At 43.6% G+C, this 21250-nt stretch overlaps 3 protein-coding genes across 4 annotated transcripts; 1 reads left to right on the top strand and 2 right to left on the bottom strand.

Moving 5' to 3' along the window:
* Nucleotides 1-2717: 2717 nt before the first annotated feature.
* On the bottom strand, nucleotides 2718-3880 carry rps29 (ribosomal protein S29). The gene is made up of 3 exons (XM_076756384.1): nucleotides 3791-3880; nucleotides 3204-3303; nucleotides 2718-2828 (listed from the first exon to the last, which is right to left on the bottom strand). The coding sequence occupies exons 1-3, from the start codon at nucleotides 3850-3852 to the stop codon at nucleotides 2820-2822; spliced, it is 171 nt and encodes a 56-aa protein (XP_076612499.1). The 5' UTR covers nucleotides 3853-3880; the 3' UTR covers nucleotides 2718-2819.
* Nucleotides 3881-4721: 841 nt separating this feature from the next.
* Nucleotides 4722-9517, top strand: mgat2 (alpha-1,6-mannosyl-glycoprotein 2-beta-N-acetylglucosaminyltransferase). Of its 2 annotated transcripts, none has more exons than XM_076755501.1 (2): nucleotides 4722-4881; nucleotides 6759-9517. In XM_076755501.1, the coding sequence occupies exon 2, from the start codon at nucleotides 7011-7013 to the stop codon at nucleotides 8412-8414; it is 1404 nt and encodes a 467-aa protein (XP_076611616.1). In that variant the 5' UTR covers nucleotides 4722-4881; nucleotides 6759-7010; the 3' UTR covers nucleotides 8415-9517. The 2 variants fall into 2 exon arrangements, with proteins under 2 accessions (XP_076611616.1, XP_076611615.1); XM_076755500.1 differs by having other exon boundaries at nucleotides 4739-4877; nucleotides 6755-8733.
* A 3670-nt stretch (nucleotides 9518-13187) lies between these two features.
* On the bottom strand, nucleotides 13188-21029 carry wdr20b (WD repeat domain 20b). Its single transcript, XM_076756630.1, has 4 exons — nucleotides 20741-21029; nucleotides 16868-17050; nucleotides 15260-16687; nucleotides 13188-14967 (listed from the first exon to the last, which is right to left on the bottom strand). Exons 1-4 carry the CDS (start codon nucleotides 20987-20989, stop codon nucleotides 14911-14913), a joined length of 1917 nt encoding a protein of 638 aa, XP_076612745.1. The 5' UTR covers nucleotides 20990-21029; the 3' UTR covers nucleotides 13188-14910.
* Nucleotides 21030-21250: the final 221 nt, after the last annotated feature.

Raw genomic sequence — 21250 nt, 5'->3', positions numbered from 1 at the left:
AGCAAACTTGTCTGACCACACAAAGACACTGAACAAGAGCTTTCCTGACAGGACTCAGGTTGAAACAGACTTTTCACCGTGTCCCATCAGTCGGTTGTTGTTGTCTCGGCTGGGGTGTGCTGAGGAGGCAGCATAACAAGAGCATTAATGCGCTGCTGGAAAAAATGGAACTGAACTGAACATCAAAGACAACACCTTCCTGCTGCCTCCGTTGCGGACTGATGCAACATGCAGCACTTGTGTGCTCAGCTCCCTCTGTCCAACCAGCCCCGGCCTCTGCCAGCCTCGCGTTAGAGCACAAACTCTCCTTTATGCATACGAGTTAGTGCTTATATAAGACCAACATCCACATCACCTTCATCACCACCATCACCCAACACATACTGTGCATCCATCCAAGGATCCTGATGGGGTAATGATGCCCATAGTCGATTCCTTGTGTATTGTGTTAGGTTTAAAGAATTGCATGCCTGATTTTTGCTTGTTTTTTCATCAGTTTGTATTTCTTTGCCACTGACATTTGTTCATTTTGCACACACACTAGACTTCCAGTGCCTCATTTGGCACACTGCTGTTCTTTTCCCCTTATCTTATCGCTTTTATACAGGATGTTCTCGTGCTGAAACTGTAGGTCGTGCGTTCGTGTAACCTTCACTTTCCTGCAGTCTTATTTATTCTTTGCCACATTCCAGTTTCCTCCCCGGGATCATTTAAGTTCCATCTAAATCCTGCTGTGCACAAAGAGATCTGTTATTTATGATAAACAGGACTTTGCCAAACATCATTTATTTGTTGCCTCGGATTAAATAGGACCAAGCCCAAAACCTCTGGCTGATAAATCATCAAAGTGCAAGATCTAAATATACACTGTAGATTCTGCATGGATCAAAATGAACGTTTCAAGTGATTAAAAAATAGAAAATCAAAGTCACAGCATATCTACCTGAGTAAAAATATTTCCAGTGCTCTTTCAGCCTTTCTGGAAAAGCCTTTTTCATCAACCTGCCTGCAATCTCACATTAGCCATACACTTAACCACATAAGATCTTGACTTAAGCTTCTCTAGCAGCTTCATGAAAAGAGGTAAAAATGGCTGGTTATCTGCATGTGATTAATGCTGGAGAATATCTGAATGCATAAATGGCCTTTCATAGTGCTACAGCTTTTTCATTGTCAATGGTTTTGAATCATGAATGTGAAGTGCTGCTGCCATCTAGTGCTTCACACTTAACCTTATGTTCTACAGACAGGAAAAAAAAAGAGAAAATCTGGCCAAGGTCTACATATGGATCTGCATAGAATCCCAGCTGCCAAAGGGAGTATGTTGACAACAGATTTGAGAAAGGGCAAAACAAACTCTGAGCGCTGTTCAGTCCAGGAGAGAAGAGCTGATGGGCCGATGCTTGTGCTGAGCTTACTCAGTGTCCCACATTTGGTAGCCTATGTCAGTGGGCACTAAGCAATTAGTCACACTGCAGAGGACCTATCACGTCATTCATTTTGAGCATGAACAATATACCAGTGTGTTACCAATTCTTTGATGTGAGGGGGGCTAGTCATTTCAAGTGAATGCATGCTGACTTGGAAATTAATCAGCTGCTCTTTGCTGCAGTGCCATTTATTATTCTATGTGGCTGCAGGGGTCCATTGTAGTACTGTACCTCATCTTGTAAAGTGGCTCTGCAAACATCTCTTTAAGGGCTGTCAACAAGAATCAGAATCAGAATCAGAAGACATGACGTTCCCCATCACAAAATGCAGCCTCAAAGCTTAGACATCCAAGCAGTCCGTTTCATTTGAGGGTTCGTCTCATGTCAAATTAGAACAGCTTTTCTGATCCTTATACCTTTTCCTCTCCATCAATTGTGTGCACTGGTCTCCAAGAATGCAACCTCTTCCCTTGATGTTATCAAATCACACAGATGCTTACACATATTAACCTTAGTGCAAACCAAAGCTTTGTAAAAGTAACGCTGTGCAACAGGTCTGCACTCAGTATCTTCCCTAAAATAAAAAATTTTTTGTTGACACTGCAATTACTTTTATTGCTCACGGGCATTTAAAGACTGTACCCTGTGCTGCTGTGCTGGACTGGCAGGTGTCTCTAACACTTTGTACACATTTGCATATGCTGAGTATACGCATTTCACGTTACACAGTGGAATTACACAGCTACACCGCAGCCCCAAAACTAGCTGAGTAAACAAAACTGTTAAACTTCACATGTATTGATGGACAGACTTTGTTTTATTTTGCTGACTTTGTATTGTCAATATTCTAACATCCATAAAGAGTGTGTACCTTCCAGTTGGTCTGTTTGACTTGAAGAAATGAACCAGCTGTGTACGTGTACTTCATATTTAAGACCTCATCAAAAGGTTTATCCAACCGTGCTGTGAATTGTTTTAAGTAAATGTCAGAAAGCACTTAACATTTACACTGAAGTATCTTCTCAAGCATTTTACCCATTAATGAATAATCAGCATGTCTTGTCTTGAACTGCTAACAGGTGTTGCTTATGTATACAAAAACTGTACAGCACACGATACCAATTTAATTTGTGTATTCAAAATTTGTGATTGGCTAACAAACCTGTGTTTCTGTATTTCACGTAGTTTAGATTGTGACATTCACATCTTTGTTTCTCGTCTTCCTTGTACGTTATGAACAGACCTTATCCTGCACAATGCATGAAAAAAAAGCACAGAACATTCAACTTGGACAAAAAACATTTATTTTCAGTGATGAATCCCAATCCCATCTTGGCCAGCCATCCAGAGATCACTTGACCCGTCTGAGGACTTATCAGCGCAAGACATCTAGTCCAGCTGTGCGGAAAAAAAGCAAATCCACACATTAGTGAAGGTGAAATGATGAGCAGTCAACATTATTGTTCTAAAGTCACCCAACACTGGGGTCAAACACTGAAATGAAGGATGCTCAAATCTTGCAAAGACGTGCACTACAACATGATTATTACTCATACAGCTAACATACTCAAAACATTTTTAAGATCATGCTCTTTAAAATAGAGTTTATAAAGAAATTGGGACTAGCACCATTATCTATACATGTTGTGGTTCACTTGCATTTCAGCAGCAAAAACGTTGACAACAAATCTTTCATCATAAACTAATTTAGCTACAAGAAACAGAATCTCACTATCAATTAAATTGAGAAAAAAAAAGGATAATACTACGTGCCTTGACGAAGCCGATGTCTTTAGCGTACTGCCTGAAGCACTGGCGGCACATGTTCAGTCCGTATTTACGGATCAGACCGTGTCTGTTCGAGCATACCCGGCTGGAAGAAATAAGAAAAGAGGTTAATCTACATATCTTTACATGGAAGCGAAAAATATGTCTGAAGCCTCATTCATTCCAACTTAAGGTGCGGAAGCTCACGGAACTCGCCGGTTATCATTTGGTATGTGTCTCTGTCAATCACGGCTAAAGTTTGAACCTTAAATATTCAGTTAATCATGATACCGTAAAGGTTGCATTGTTACAACACAAGGCAGTTTACTATAACCAACTCCAACACTCCTCTTTCGGGAATGTTATCAGTTTCCTGTTGATTCCAGAAGAGCAGTTTCATTTCAGAAAACTACACAATGCTAATGCTATTTAGCGAGCAGGCAGCATCCTCCGCCGCCATATTAGTTCGGGAGAAGCTTCCATGCGGTGTCCGTTTGGTGATAAATTCTTTACTACGGGAAACCACAAACACCGTCAAACCGACTCGCTTTAGCACACATAACGATGATATACACGTATAGTTCAGGACTGACCAGGATCGGGATCCCTGACCGAATTTTCGGGGGTGACTCCAATAGAGCTGCTGATGGCCCATCTTGTCTCTTTCGCTCGAGCGTTGGAAAGGAAGAAAAATGGGCGCGCGTGCGCACATGAAGCTGTCAGATGCTGTGTTTCCGGCTGTGGTGTTTTTGTGTGGCGCCTCCTAGTGGTAAGAAAAACTGCGGCATGTAGAGGAATAGCCTGCTGATGGCGTTACAGTAAACATAGTGATGCATTTCATTTATGGATGTACTGTAGCTGCTGGTATTAAAATTGTATTAACTGACTCAATAAAAGATATTCAAGGTGAAGAACCAAAGGACGGATAGGACAAAAAAATGTTTTTCACAACTTCAGGTCTCGAGTAGATCTGTTTTTACCAAACAGATCTACAAGACCTAAGAGACTGGACTATATTTTCTTTAAAAGACAGACAGAAATTTTACATGTTGGCTCAAACTGTTATTTTCCATATGGATTATCCTCAAGCCTGTATTTATGTTTTTGTTTTTTTATTTGTTTGTTTGTTTTAATGAACATCTTCACACACTGAATGTGCAATAATGTTAGAATACTGTCCGCACTGTTTACATTAGAAATGCACTGTTACACAGAATGCACAAGGGCTGCAACACTCTTACTGCTACTCAATACCCTTGTACACACTTTACTTTTACATATAATCCTCATCTTCATATATGTATATAGTGGCTCATATGTGTATGTAGTACAATTACCTGTTTTTCCTCGTCCAACACATTTCATTGCATTTTTGTACATTTCTGTACTTAAAAAAATTATATATAAATACTTAAAAGTATAGTAAATCCATTCCAGCCTATGATGAGCCAAAGAAAGACTGTCAGCGTCAGGGATACATGATATTTAGGGTGTCTTGGGTGCCCCCCGCTGGACCAGTGCATTGTGGGACATCGGCAGGCAGTGGCTCTGTATTTGGGATTTTTACAGCTAGCTGACAGTCGCGTTTCCATGCAGCCCGCTGGAAGCTATGGAGGACACTGGGACGCCACCGTACTGATGTTCCTCGCTGAAAGGACCGCACGACTACTCCAGCTTTAGGTTGGTGGTGTAAATGTGGTTGTTTTGGGGCGCCATAGTCGCTGCTGTTGACGGGGTTTGGTCTGGACGGGCTGCTTGTGAGTTGCTAGCTGAAGCCGTGGCTAACTTAACTGTTAGCATTTCGGGATGCTCGCTGTCATGAAAAGAGCGAGGCTGCGACGCCAACTGTTGTTTGCAGTTGCTCCGAAAGCATTTTCATGTCAGTCGGCGAAAAAACGGGGACGGTATCTGGTGCTCAAATCGATGAAAGCTGTCGCTGGTTCGTTGTGCCCGACGGCGGCCAATACAGGATAGAAAAACTCACGGTTAGTGGGCTTTGAGGGGACCATTGCACATTTACACGAGCGAGGAAACACGACAGACAGACCCTGTGGGGATTAAAGCCATTCGGGTTATAGTTAAATAAATGCAGCGGATGAAAACGAGAGTAGTTTGAGCTGCAGAGCGAGCGTTTCACTTTCCATTGAACGCGGAAAAGCCGTGCAGAGGCAGGCTCATTGCAAACATAATGGTCAGCCATGAACTAATGTCTTTGAAGTGTGCATCAGTTATTACTTTCTAGTTCATGTTCGCTGGTCGCATTTGGTTGACTTTGTGGAGTTTTATAAGAGCTATCAGGGATGTATTCATTATATTTGCCATTAAGGCTGCTACTAACAGTTACTTTAATTGTCAATTAATCTCTCGATTTGTGTCCTTGATTAATCGATTAGTTGTTTGGCCTTTAAAAACTCCATCAGTGTTTCCCAAAGCGCGAGATAACATCCACAATTGTCTTGTTTTGTCCACAACCCAGAGATACATGGCATAGAGGAGTAAAGAAACCAGAAAGTACCCACATTTAAGAAGCTGGAAGATTTTTTTCCCCTTAGAAAACTACTCAAATTGATCAATTGATTATCAGAATAGTTGCCAATGAATTTGTCTCATCGCTGTCAGATACCTAAAGTAGGCAGCGCGAGGGATCATTAGGTTGAGGAGTCTTCAGGCAGGAAGAAGACAGATGAAAGGGTCACGTAGGAAGCCAGAGAGACCACTGATTTAATAACAAATAAAAGATGGAGGTTTGTTGAGCAGAGAGCATAATGCAGTTAAGGAAAGAGATTTATGCAGGAGAAAACACAGAAGCATGGAGCAATAATCAACTGATAATATAACAGAAGAGCAGGGACGGAGGGAGTGAGCATCGGTCACAGTGGAGCGTGTGTTAAACAGTGTTTGTGGTTTTGGTGATGCTTTCTCTGTCCTGCTCTTTGAAAGGAAATCATTTACATTGTTGTAAGTGTGTTTCCGTGAGAGCTGGGTGATTCAGCAGAATCATATCATAATATGATCTTATTATGTGCTCTTGTTACAGATTTCTGCTGTCCAAATTAAAATATAACAAATTAGTTGAAGGTTTTCTTTTCTTTTTTTTAAATTATACCCCACAAGCTTACGAATGAGCTGGTTCCATAGCTTCTCGTCACCTCTGGAGATCTTTATCAGCAAAAGCAGTTTGCTCAATTGTGAAGCTGAAACAATTAGTCCATTATTTGATTAGCCAATACACTGAAAATAAATTGGCAACGATTGTGATAATCTATTGATCATATCATTTGTTCACCAAGCAAAAATGGAAGCATTTGTTAGTTCTAGCTTCTTTCATCAGCTTTACGTTATGTAAATATAATATCTTCATCTTGTGGACATTTAAAGACGTCCCCTGGCAGTCTTAGACCTTATGCTGGGTGTTTTTGTATGCATGTGCCTGATTGTGATTTACTGATCTCAGGAAGTGTCATAATTAATATTGCAGTTGGGTTTTTCAACCGTATTGCTCAGCCATAACTGCCACGATGCGCCTAACATTATTTATTGATTTATTTTTCATCCAGGTAGTTCGTGCTCACTGCTACCCTGCTGCCTCCCAGCAACCGTCATGCCTTATGGAATATTCAGCCACCATCAATGACGTTCCAGCTGGACTCATGTTTACAACGACAGTTCATTTTGCCAACAATTAGCCTCATCGCAGCTTCTTTTTAATCCGGCTTGCTCCCCGTGCTCAGCACACCATCACAACTGCAAACCTGTGCTTTTTGTTTCACTACAGTCTGCTTCTCTCCCTTCGCAAGAGGCTGACCCCCTATCATGAGATTCCGAATCTACAAGAGGAAGGTGGTGATACTGACTCTGGTGGTTGTCATCTGTGGCCTAGCTTTCTGGAGCAGCGGAAGGCAGAAGAAGAACGACACCAGCTCGTTCCCCAAGGAAGTGGAGACGGCGAGGAGAAGCAGCAGCATTAGCAGCAGCAGCAGTAGCATCAACAATCATATCCAGGTGCAAGCCACACCTGCAGTTAGCCGGGCACCTGTTCCACCTATTATTCAAGCAAATGACACACACCAGGAAAAAGCAAAGGACAAAGAGAAGATACCCAAACCAGAGGTAGATAACACCACTTTAGTCTACCGTGGCATTGTCTTCCAGCTCAACTTCGACCAGACAATAAGAAATGAGGAAAAGTTTAAGGCAGCGAGACAGAAGGACGATCTGGTTGTGGTAGTTCAGGTCCATAACCGACCAGACTACCTTAAGTTATTAGTGGACAGTTTGCGAAAGGCCCGGGGTGTGGAGAGCGTTCTGCTGATATTCAGCCATGACTTCTGGTCCCCCGAAATAAATAAAGTGGTGGCCTCTGTTGACTTTTGTCAGGTACTTCAGATTTTCTTCCCCTTCAGCATCCAGCTGTACCCCCAGGAGTTCCCTGGCCATGACCCCAGAGACTGCCCAAGAGACATTCCCAAAAAAGACGCCTTAAAGCTGGGTTGCATCAACGCAGAGTACCCTGACTCGTTCGGCCACTACCGTGAGGCAAAGTTCTCCCAGACCAAGCACCACTGGTGGTGGAAGCTGCACTTTGTATGGGACAGAGTCCGAGTTCTGAAGGACCATAAGGGTCTGGTCCTGCTGATCGAGGAGGACCACTTCATGTCCCCGGACTTTATCCATCTCTTAAAGCTGATGTCCGCTCTCAAAAGGGAGCAGTGCACTGACTGCGACATCCTCTCACTGGGGAGCTACAGCCACATCGGCTACTCCAGCAAAGCGAATAAGGTAGAAGTGAAGGCCTGGAAGTCCACTGAGCACAACATGGGGATGGCTCTGAGCAGAGAGACGTACCAGAAGCTCATCCAATGCACCGACACGTTCTGCACTTACGATGACTACAACTGGGACTGGTCCTTACAACACCTGACTGTGTCCTGCCTGCCCTCCTACTGGAAGGTCATGGTAAGTGAGGCGCCACGGATTTTCCATGCCGGGGACTGCGGCATGCACCATAAGAAGGCTTCTTGTATGCCGATCAGCCAGAAAACTAAGATAGAAAACATCCTACAGAGCAGCGGGAACCAGTTGTTCCCAAAGAACCTCCTGATAACAAAGAGACTGCCAGCCAACGGGGCCGGGGGGGTGGCCCCGCACGTGAAAAACGGGGGCTGGGGAGATATCAGGGACCATGAACTCTGCAAGAGTTATGTTCGATTACAGTGACCTTAATTGCTACTATTATATATTATTGTCTCTTTTGCATCCTCTATAAAGAAAAAAGCCTTTTAAAAGTAAATCTTTATGGACTATTCTTCATATTGCCTGTTTTATTGGACTGTTCCAAATAAAGACGAATGTTGGATTTTTGGCTTCTTTAACACAAATATGTCTTTACATCGAATTATTTAAGTGATTCCTGCTTTGTTTTGTAAGTTGCAATTAATAATATACTAAACAATATATCGTTGTGTTTTCTTTAACAAGGCTTTCAGATTGGTTACCAAAAATGTAGAACATCTCTAAATAGTGGTAAAGTGGGAAGAGCAGGCAAGTGCTCGTCGGGGTAGTCATAAATTTGGTGAATCTGTGGATTTAGCAATCCCACTGTGCATGCATAATTAATTTGAGGATATTTATATCACATAAATTTGCTGAGATCAAAGGAGATCCTTTGAGACACCTTGTTCCATTTAAATAATCTCCCAGTTAGCTTATCTTCAACAGGTTTTCTAGAGCACACCGAGTCTCGTTACTCCTCTGGCTGCAGAGAGGACGTCACCTGAGGTATGCAGCATTAATAAACATGCCTGTGATACTTACATGATGGGGCACGTAGTAGAAACTATAGTGTTCCATAAAGCTTTGACAGAGGGAGTGTATGGTCAGTGCAGGGCATTTGTTTTATTTTGCTGTAGTGCATCACTGCCCTGCTGAACGCTGATGGGTAGAATATGCCAATTCAGGGTACCTGTATCTTTGTGCAGAGATTTTGATTTCACAGATAAATGCACACGATGCACCTGGAGAGCTCCCAAGACACTGATACAACTTTCTCGTTTGTGCCATCGCCGTTGAAGATGCATTTACATTTTAAGTGCTTAGACCACAGCTCAGTATCGATGGTTTCCGCCGAGGCTCGAGCTCAGTGGCTTCTCTGAAGCGTCATTGATTCCCCCCACCCCCCCCCATCCCGCAATGTTTAACAATCAGTTCTGCACACTGTTCAAAATCTGGAATAACTGCAACTTATTGCTGAGTGGACTCACCACACAGTTCATATTAAATACAGACTATGCTGGAGGCCTTTCCGAGACTCAGCCCTCGACAAAAAAAAAAATCCTAAAAAAGAATTAAATGTGACCTACTAAGTGCGAGGCGTATATCTGTAACACAGCTGCTCAGACAAACGTTCAAGAGTAACACTGATGAAGCCTAACAAAGCCTCCTCTGTGACAAACTATCTCTGCAGGGTAAGAGGTCTCATTTTATTGCCTGTGTGTGAACTTTCATAACTAATGCAGTGTGAAGACAAGACTCTGGGACTGCTGTGCCGAGGTCATGTGACTGGGAAATTGTGCAGCTGCTCCCATGGTGGAAGCCCAATTATTGGGCCCACATCTCAGGGGAAACGCAGCTTAGAATAGAATTGAGAATGGGAGGAAGTAGCACTGTGCTCTTGATACTTGGTGAACACACTGTTGCCTTTGAAAGTGCTCTGCTTAGTTTCGTATTTTAGGGCAAGAACGAAAAGAAAGACACTCTTTAAAGTTGAACATGGACCAATTATGAGTACTGCTCTTAATAAACCTTTAGCTGTGTCGCACTTTTTATGCTGAAACGTGACAAACAATATAGGATTGACCAATGAAGTAGAGAAAACAAGGACACCAAAAACAGCTAACAGGAGAATGAATATTGCACTTTGATATACCTGATGATCAGAAAGACTCTGCTACCTCCAAGTAGCCAAAAGCAGTCACTTTGCCTTTAAAGATTTGAGGTTGAGTCAGTCATTGATGTATGAGCATCTCCTGATAGTTAGCAGGAGGCCAAGGCAATGCAGATCCAAGAATCCATGCACCCTAATAACATTGGACCAATGTTTTCTCCTATCCTTAATTGCCAGACACACAGGTGGTTCTCTAATTTTTTGATCGATAAGGTTCTGGGTGCATTACCTGTATACTGTAGTCCAAGCTTCTCGGTTCCCAAATGCCAATACATCCATTTTAACAAAGGAGCCTGAATTCCAGTGTTCCATTTAATTTATCATCCAATTCATTATCCCTGCTTCCTAACATAACTCATCCCGTCATGTCTCAACTCACTACAGGTCTCAATAATGGGCTAAATATATATATCCCTATGGAATTTGTGGAAGAACTGGGTTAATTTCATCATTTCCATAATCTGACAAGACCTGTTTGTTCAGAGGAAATCCATCACTGACGTAACCACAAAGTCATTCTGCAAACTTAATTGTTCGCTCTCATTTTCTCAGGCCATTATCTCAAACTGTTTGGTTTTTGCAACACATCGAACTGTTCATTCTTTAGGCCTGTAGCTCCCAGAGACCGTATTAATCATTCATAGCCGTTGCACACATTGCTAGGTAAACAAAACTCTGGGTCAATATATAGAGGCATGCATACGGGGGGAGTTGCATCACAGAAAAGATGATTAAAGCAGGGCCTCGCAGTAGCAATGGGATTCTCTCTCAATCTATTGAGCTCCCATCAAGTGGGACCTATTTCCCTGAGGATGCAAGATAAATGTGGCTGTTTTCCAAGCTCTTACTGTATGCTACAGTGTTTTGATTGCTCTTCAAATGGCCAGTTGGATTAAAGGGTGGTTGGGTTTGCATATAATGAATAAATGTGGTTGACAGGATAGCGCGGGGAGACAACAAAACGAGGGCGCATATATTACAGTCAGAGTGATGTTATGTAAAACAGCTTACGAAGCAGCGATCCTGATTGATACCTGCTCAGCACTGACGTGTGTGCAGCTCAGAGGGGAGATCAGACCGTCAGTCAGAGCTCATCATGTGCTGAGTGACACCCTGACAGGATGATCGGGCCTCTCCAGCCTGCTGATCACAGTGCTCAACCCTTCCCTCACTGTGATGCCACAGGCTACTGGTTTAATGGCTGTGAGTGCTCGTATTTCTTCTAAAAGTGACTCATAAATTATGGAGGGGGCAGTTTTATTCTCCACTAGGAATATAAAATATATATGAAGTAGTAGGTTGAAGTAGTAGAAATGCATCTGTAGAGGGAGAGAGAGAGAGAAAACAGGACATACATATGTAGACAATGTTTTCCCGGCTTGATCAAGTGATGGCCGCAAATGCAAGTTCACTTAATGGTTATGAGGAATTCTTCAGCTCTCATTTCTCTGAACAATACTGCCACCTACTGGCCAACTATAAGCCTAACACGCCACAAAGCGGTAATTAGGCTTCAGGTGCGACGGGAGAAGTATTCACATGCTTTATTTAAGTAAAAGTACTGAAACCACACTGTGAAATTAAAAGTCCTGCATTCAGACTTTACGGAAGTAAAAGTAGGTATTAAAGCAAACTGTACTCATTGTGCTGTCAGTGTTTTGTTGTTCTATATCATGTTGGCTGATTAGTATTACTGCTGTATTCATGTGTTTGCTGCATTTTACTGCTGTAGATGTTTGAGGTTGAGCTCATTTTACCTACTTTATATACTGTTAACTAGTTAAATCTACAGCAATGCATCATTACCCATAAGATCATCATATGTTTGTAGTCTTGCTGCCCTGTTCTCTGAAAAGTCTGTTTTCAGCTTTGTGACACTTTATTTTCCAGCCAATCTAAGAGTGTTTTGAAATAGTATATTCAGCCTGAGAAGTAGGATAATTATCAACCCATAAAGGAACATTTAATCGTTCAGTTCATCAGAAACATTGTACTGAATGCAGTACAGTACTTAGTACTACAGTACTAAAGTTAAAATCCAGACTAAATGGCAGTTCCTCGTCAGTTGAACATGTTAGTAATACGCTGGACTTGTCATTCAACAGAATCTTAGATACTGAGAATAGCATTGATAAACGCCCAGCTAAATTCCTTTTATTTTCACCTGTGCTGTGTCAAATATCTACAACTTCGTCTCTCTCCTGTTAACCGTATATATATAACAGCCCTTCTACACTTTCATTTTCTAAAGGCCTCACGTCCTCAGGTGTTTTCACTCATTATGCCTGATTAGACCTCTCTTCAGGCCTGTGTGGGCCTGCACTGCGCATGCTTTTCTTTTCCTGTATCATTTGTGTCCGGACTTTGGTGACCTTGTTTAATTCCCATCATAGATCCAACTCAGAGGTCTACTCAACCAGATTAAGTGGAAGCACCTGTGTGGGTGTGCAGGGTTTTTAATTCTTGGACTTTGGTTTAATACCTCCAGTAATTTCCAGCACGGCCCCAGAGCGGAGGTCTAATGAGCTGATAACTGAAAACACCTGTGTGCCGAGGCCTTTAATAACTCTGCTCTCTCCTATTGACAAAGAAAAATGAATTGCATGTGAAGGGAGCTCATCGCATTTACCTGAGCTCACGCTGAACCAAATGAAAGACCTGACACAGGACAAACTCTCATGACATCCAAATCCGCTTCACGAGCTCCTTTGCTCTTGATTGGATCACCAGTGAGCCTTTTGTTCCCATTCCCTTTATTCATAACGGTGATAGTGATCATGCCAGAACATTACCTGCAAGATCTGATTCAATTGTGAGAATTATCAAAAACATCAGCACGTCAGACGCATTTTTCTTTCCCGGTAAAATGTTCATTGGCTGAGAGCTATTTTTATGTATTAATATCAGGGGAGTGATATGAGTCAGTGTTGACTGACCTCTGGCCTCATGTGGTCAGGACATATATTCCCAGCTAACACTCACAATAGGCTCTGTGAAGATATGGACTCAGGGCGAGGTCAACACAGTCAACAAAGTAACACCAATAGAACATGTGATCTGTCAAAGCTGTTTTAATTAGGTGACACATGGAGGAAAAGGCTCCCACTGTTAAAATCCTCAGTCTTCCTACGTGGGTGCTTGAAATACACGCTCACCTCAAGCATTTGTTCCATCATCAAGTGCTGACATGAGTTAGTCGGTGATCAACACAGTGTCAAATGTTTGTTCACAAGTTCGGCATCAGTTTAGCATTCATTATTCACAATGACAAGACTCGGAGGTCAGCCCCGTCTGCGGAGCACGGCCGTCCATCTTATTTGTTAGGTAGTGAAATCGCACACTTGCTGATGGATGAGACTAGTGAGGGAACTATGCCGGCGTTAGTCGTCCTGTGGTTTACCTGAGCTCGGAGTGATGGCTGAATTAGACCGCTGCGTCTGCACCTATCTGCCTATGTTGTAAAAGGAATCTGCAGCGACAGGCTAGCTAGCATTCAGCACTACCTGTTAGATAAGAGGATTTCATAGACATCTCCTATACCAAACGTTTCATTAATAAAAATACACCTGAATTCTCTTTATGTACAACAGAAAAGAAACATTTTCACCTGCATATTCAAGATTCATTTTAATATTATGTATAGATTTTCTGTATTAGAAATATCACTATTTTCTGAAATGAGGATCTTTGAACTAATGTAGTAATGATCATTTCACCCATAAATCATTGAAGTACAATATGTACATATAATACAGAGCCCATTTAATCTGAAACAATATTAAAATAAATGTTCAATAGATACAAAGGTTTTTTTTTAATTCTATTTATATGTCAACCTTGTAAAGGAGTCCTTACACACTCCAAAAATGTAAAGCCATTCTCCTCTAACAAACTATTAAGTGCAAACAATTTTTTTCCATATAAAAAACTATGATTGCAGCATCCAGCGTTGAGACAGAGGGAAATAACAAGCCCCCCCCCCCCCCCTTCCACAGCTGTCTTTCGCTTGTGTTCCTCCGTCATGAATCCAAAAATGGGGAAAAACAAAAGAAACAAGAATAAAAGAAAATCTGTGCAAATTCACTACAAAGTGTGATACCTCTGATTAAAACGTTTGGAAAGGAAGTAAAAAGCTTCAGTCGCTCTTGAGCTGGTGTCCAGAGAGGACTGGGGCTGCCCAGGAAGTGACAAATGAAAGAGACTTGGCATCGGGGACAGGCTTCTGCTCTAAATCAATCCCTCATCTTATTCCCTTTATCTGTGAATACTTCTGAAGAAAGAAAACATAGCGGGGGAAAGAATGTCTGAATTAAGCCCATACAAAACGGTTAGGTCGAGGCATCACCACAACGCTTACAGCGTGTCTCGTCTGTGAACATCTACAGGCACAAAGGATTGGGTACTGTTATTTTCAGACTAGACACGACTTGATATGACCGTAGATGGAACAATTAGCCAGTCAACCCCCTCCCATAATGCTCCTGGGCGATTTAAAGCTTGCACTCTTACTTCCATTAGCACCCTTATTAACCCCCGGACAGAAAAGGGGGTCAGCTTTCGAACCCTGGCGCGGCCAACATCGGTTATCTAAACATGAGCGGTAACACAAAGAGAGCTGGGTGGCTGTAGTGATGAGAATGAAGGTGACACTGGAGGTCGTGTGGTATGTGACAGTGTGTGACAGTGTGTGAAGAAGCGCTGCAGGGCCTTGGCCTTGGTCATCCTCGTCTCTGTTGCATGGAGCTGTCATTAGCAGCACCAGCACTGGGGCTATACTACTGTTCCACTGGGGGAGTTGGCTGGGTTGTTTTGAGATGATAGCAATCCCTGTGGAGAGACAGATAACACACATTGATAACAAACAACAGTGTTACTTGAATGTATTAATAGAGGCAGAATAGTGAGGTCATGAGGTTTACTGTCGGAGAAGATGTGCTATTAACCATCAAAATAAAAATTCTGAGGGTTTGGTATGAATCGAGCATCAAATAACCAAAACCTCTGGCTGCGCATGGTGGCGTTAACAGCTTTTGAATGCAGCGAGAAAAATGCCTGTACTCAACACAATGCAAGTGAAGAGGTGTCACATGACAGCATCCTCGAGAGGCCTGTCACTCACCACTTTCCCAGGCCTAGCCCATGTGCAAACGAAACCCTCCTGACAGGCTGTTACCAGACAGTCCTCAAGGAAGATTAACACAGTGAGTCTCTCGTGAGCGATCTTCTTGCACACCAGCGGCTCGAGCAGCGGCACGTCCTCCATGCGCGGGCACAGCGTGGTGCCCAGAGTCTTAGCCACTTCTGCTTTTGCCGTCCGCGATGAGCTAAGCTGGTTGAGCTTGTCGCTGCTCTTGCTGCTGATGTGACCCATGCTGTGGTTTCGCTTGTGGTCCTTCTCGTGGCGCTCCTTGCGTGAGTCATGTAGCGACAGAGTTGCAAACTTGCTGACGCCAGTGGCGATGAAAGCGCTGTCGATGATGCTGTTGCCCTTGGTGCTGCTGCTGTTGCTGCTGCTGCCCGTGTGACTGTTGGGGGTGCTGCCCCCTGCTGGGGCGGAGGAGTGTGGCAAGCTGTTGGACCGAGGCAGGGTGCTGGGGAGGGAGTTCGCTGGGTTGCCACTGGTGCTACTATTGCTCACATTGTCTTTACCATTGGTGCCACTGGGATTAGTGGTCGATACAGTAGTAGTAGTAGTAGTAGTAGTAGTAGGAGTAGTAGTAGTAGTAGTTTGTCCAGTGGCTGGAGGGCTTGTGGCACTCATAACATTAGTGTGAGTCCTAGTGCGGGACAAAGGAAGGTGAGGGAAGAGAATGTCCTCCGTTAGGTCCCACAGACACAGCTGGGTGTCCTGGCCCACTGAGCCAAATCTGTAGGTCACACTAACAGGTCTACTGTCTGTAGAGTTCCTCTTAGAAAGGCGAGAATGAGCGCTGTTAGCTCGGTCTCTTCCCGCACCGAAGTGAATCTGCTCATGGAAGTCCTCGTCACTACCACTGAACTCAGCAGGGGGGTCACCGTCCTCCACGCTCGTGGTACAGTGGTCGAATGCCACCACACTCACCCACGACTTGTGACCATGCCCCCGTGCAATCACTCTGCAGTCTGAAAACGACCACACCGTCACCAGGTCGTCCTCCCCTCCTGCCACAATATAGCGTCCGTCCGGGCTCCAGCACACGCACAGTAAGCCACCGAAGTAGCTCTTCATTGTTCCATGGAGCTCCGCAGCATCAAAGCCAAATACCCGCAGGAAGCCATCCTGGCTCGCACAAGCCAGAAACTTGCCATCCGGGGAGAAGGCGAACTCATTGAGCGCCCCTTCACCAACTGTCCAGCGCAGTAACGGGTTGCGAGCGGACTTGCTCTTGCAGGTATGCACAGCATAGCTTTCACCCTGCTTGAGGAGCTGGTAGTGAGGCGCCGTGGTGCCACAGGTGTTTTCCACATTGTACAAATACATGCTGCCACTGGAGTGAGCCACCAAAAACAGGCTCTCTGAACCAGGAACCCATCGCACACACGTGACTCGTGACTTGTCTATAAGTCTCTGGTGGAAGGGTTGGGACAAAGACACAAAGAGAGAAAAAACAAAGACACTGGTCAGCTAATTGTTGCATTGTTTTACTAATAGAGAACAAAGGAAGCTAAATGTTAGCATGATTAAAGTTGTCTTCAGTTTGTTTTAGTTCGTCTAAGCAACAAAACATCAGCACTGAATGGAACCCACCTCTTCATTGAAGAGTTTGCTTGTCTCCTTCTTAATTGGGTCTATGAGCTGCACCTGGCCCGCTGAGAAGCCCACCAGCAGGGAGACGCTCTCTGCTGTAGCTGTGAGAGGGTTGAAGTCGTGACATGTGGGCTGCGTTCCTTTGTATATCCTCTTGTCTATGGGCTTACTAAGATCGGCAGCCTAGAACAATGACACGCACAAATTAGTTTTAAAAAAAAAAGCAAAAAAGACACTTATTTGGATACTGTTGTCCAAAATAAAACGTAACTACATCTGAACCATATTTCAGACGTTGCCTCTCCTCCAAGGTGACTCTGATACTTAACTCCACAACTCAGCACTTCTGTTTTTCTCACAGCTTTTCTCCAAGGATTCCTTGTATAGTAAGACTGACACATAATCCATTTATACTTCAGTCTCAGTAAAGAACAACAGGCCTCTAAATTACATTTGATTCTCTCAAACACCACCAGGGGACAGCTTATCCCAGATCAGAACACCAGAATTGGGGTCAATTCCACTTTTAGTCTACAGAAAAATACCACATTTTTAAAAACTCTCTCAAAACTGAATACAAAATCTCAAGAGCACTGCTGTCTGCTATTTACTCGTAGCTGGGGTCTACAAAGTGCCAACCCAATGTTTCCAGAGCGTGACATAATGAATTGTGACACATAGAAAGTCATTATCCAAAAACAGAGAGGAAGACCAGCCAAGCCAGACCAGATTGGTTAACTGTTTAGTTTGCCTTCCAACAGGTGGTTGACAACACAACTCAGATTAAACCAAACATGACACAGTGATGTTTAGATGGAATTAAAATCTGGTGCTTCCAGTCTATTTTCCCAAAGTTCATCTATTCTTCTATACCGTGTGACACAAGTTTGAATCCTGTGAGCTTATATAGAATGACCATATCCATTACCATCAATCATTACTTGTTGCGCAAGTTGACAAGACAATCAGCTAAACCTGTCCCAGGTCTGAAAGGAAAAAGACAATATCGACCTGATGGACGGAGCTGCTACCCTGACAGGAAGGTATCTGGTGTCGGCTTTGTGCTTTATTGCTGAAACTCTCTTGTGGTCTATTTTCATGCATTAAAAGAAGCAGACAGACAGCTTAGGGGATGTAACTATAAAGCTGTCAGTGTTGTCAGAGCGAGGCAGCTCTAAATAAAAGACGGATCTATGGAAGACTTTGAAACTTCAAGCACTACAATGACGCTAAACTTGCTCTATTGGCTACAAAAACATTTTACACAATCTTGAGGCTGAAGGGATAAAACATTCCATGACAGAGTCCTAAACACAAAGTGAGACACAGCTCAAAGATGAATGTAATAGTGAAGGATATAAGCTACCCGAGACTTGACTGGTCAACATCTCGCTTTTCTCTGTTTCTCTGCTGGTTAAATGGTTGGCATAGCGTCTGCCAAGCTCAGCTGCTCAATGAAAATCCACACAACAGTAATTAAATGAAATGCAAGCTGGGTCTAGACTACTGGCCGTGTGGACGGCAGCTAAATTTTGTAGGTCAACTCAGTGGGGGAAGTTTCTGTCTAGCATCCGAATCAGAGGCAAGACACCATTAAAATATAATATGAGACGTGCTGAATGGAAAGATGTGCAGTGATTCCCCACCAACTGAGATAAGTTGGTGGGCCACACGCCGATGTCAACAACTTGTCCAATAATCCCCGTCAACAAACAGGCAGCATGACTTAGTCCTATGACTGTCATCCAACAGTCTTCCTGTTGTCGCTCCTGCTCTCATTTGCTGTGCTGTCAGAGCTTCATCATCTTGGGGATGTAGAAAGTTTGCACGGGAGGATGAAGAGGATGAAATTATACTAAGTTAGTTAAATCAAGAGCTGCAGGGAAGAGGGGCCCGTTGCAATGCTGGGGAACTGCCCGGGTCAGGTAAACAACACCTTTTTGTTCTGTGGAAACAACTGCGCAATGTCTGCATTCCAAGAATGTAAATGGGGTTGTAAATAGTACAGCAGAAGTGTTTTGCCCCCAAAGCAAATACATCACACTTCCCCCTCCCAATTAGTCAATTAAAAGGACGATGACAATGTAGCTGTATATGCGCATGAACAAAGTTAAACTTCACGCTGCCTGCACTCACAGCCCTCTGCTCATTTCCCAGCAAAAGTCCACCAAAACCAAGCACCGTCCAGGTCGCAGTGCGTCACCCACCAGTGGGAGTGTTGTGGTCTGCTGTGGCGTAGTGCATTCTGGTTGTTGTGTGTTTTCTACCTTGAGAGTCAAAGTGAATAACACAACCCTTCGTCTCTGCTTTCTATGGTCATGCGGTACCAATTTAAAAAAGATTTGCATCTATCTCCTGCATAGACAGCCAAGTTTTATGAAAAGACCATCTGTGAAACACCCCTTTGACTGATCATCTCAGCCCTCAGTCCAGCCATCACAGTCAGGAATGTGGGTTGGCTGTAGCAAATACCAAGTTAACTAATTTGCTTTAAATTCAAAACTTTTTATAAGATGATCCCATATTTTACCACATCTACTGGCTGCTACAAAAACGTGTTATCAGAATACAGAGTATATTCACATCTAGCACATTTGGAGAAGCTCATTTGGAGCATTTCACCCCCAGGTTTTGTTCATTTGTGCATACTGTGAGTAAACACAGAAATTGCACTCAGATGCGGGGCAAAATAGACGGAAGGTGGAACTGCAGAGTGGTTTGTTTGCAGTCAGAACGCAATGGAAAGTACCATCTGAAACAACAGGCCCACGCGTTGCTGCCATTTAAAGATAATCTAATCAACTTTACCAGATGCAATGTCTGAAGAGCAATTGTCGTACAATTGTGTGCTGGAATGCACCCATTAGAGCCCATCTCCAAGGGCGAACTCTTGAGGCGGCACGTCTTAATAAGACGCATCAGGACATTGTTTTCTAATCCCAGTTGAGAGGCTTGCTGGAACTGGACATTTTGTTCACTGAATGAAGACTGGCAAAAGGACCACATACAAACAATTTTAAAAAACACACTGTTGATGCTCCACAAACGAAAAAGATTATTTTACAGTGCAGATTTATTCTACAGAAAAACAAAACACATGCTACATTCTCCCATGGTGTTCACAACACGGTGAAACCGTGTGAGACCACTGAGACCACCTGAATTGGAGAAACAGCAGCAGAGTTCTCACTGGGAGGCTCAGCTACTTCAGGGACAACCACATCATCAGCATGGTCGCTCCTGTCAGTCACCATCTCTGCCACACAAGAATAAACGTGGCTTGCTGCAATGACATCATCACTGTGGGCAACCAAACATTGGATCACATTGCATCAAATCCAAACCCTGACAGTAGCGTGCACACATCATCACATCACGAATAACAAACTCTCCTCACCACCACCCCCAAAGCTTACAATGTCAACACTAAGTTCTGTGAGAGAAACTCTTTAGTTGACCCTGCTGATGAGCACTGCTGACAACTGGCCACCCATATGAAGCTCTGCCATGTACGAGGGTAAACAAACACATCAAGAGACATGACATGACAAGCCATTTCTCACGGTACCCAGTTGGCTGGAAAACCTCGTGTCATAGCTTGTCACTGACTAAGAACTCAAACAACTAACGGACTCGGAGGTGCACACAAGTCTCACCGAAGCTAAAACAACTACTGTGGCGATGTTAGCTAAGAATGCTAATTAGCTCCTAACTCAGCTAGGTCTGCTACATGGCCTTGTCTTGACAATCTGCGCACTTCAATGACAGAAGCTGGGAGAGTTGACAGCCGGGCTGCAACACGTCTGGAGATGCCAAATCAATGGGCTGCTCCTGGACAGCGCGGGCTTCGTCGCTGCAGTCAATATTGTTTACCTTTCTCACGCCTTTGTAGATATAAAAGTAGAGTTCCCGGCCCACATTGAAACAGATCCTGTCGCCGTTGCCGGACTGGTCGTTTACATTGACGAAGGAGACCTTAACGGGATTGGAGCCCTGCGAGTTGAAAGGCACCCTGTTGGGGCGGCTGTATTCGGAGTGAGTGAGGAGTTTGTAGACGCCTTCTCGTGTGGTGAATTGAGTTTTAATTTCGTTCATCTCCTTCCCTCCTCCCTCCGCCGCCATCTTGGAAATTGGCGTTCATCCTTGTCCGAACCCCGGATGTTACCAACAGCGCATGCGTCGGAGCGTTGAAGTCCTGCAGCCATGCGTACAAAGTCATGTGAGTCAAAACTAGAAAAATAAACAGTGTGTGACGGTAGAAACCGGCTTCAGACACGATAACCCGCATTTAACAGACTAATATTGTGCAATGATTGCATTTTACGTACAAATTGCACCTCATTGGTACAGTTTTTTTTCACTAAAAACAGCTGTTTTCTAGAT

The sequence above is a fragment of the Chaetodon auriga genome, chromosome 18 (genome assembly GCF_051107435.1).
Source record: "Chaetodon auriga isolate fChaAug3 chromosome 18, fChaAug3.hap1, whole genome shotgun sequence".
In the NCBI taxonomy this organism is placed as follows: domain Eukaryota; kingdom Metazoa; phylum Chordata; class Actinopteri; order Chaetodontiformes; family Chaetodontidae; genus Chaetodon; species Chaetodon auriga.
The sequence above is the reverse complement of the archived record's forward strand: the minus strand, read 5'-3'. Positions and strand labels throughout refer to the sequence as shown.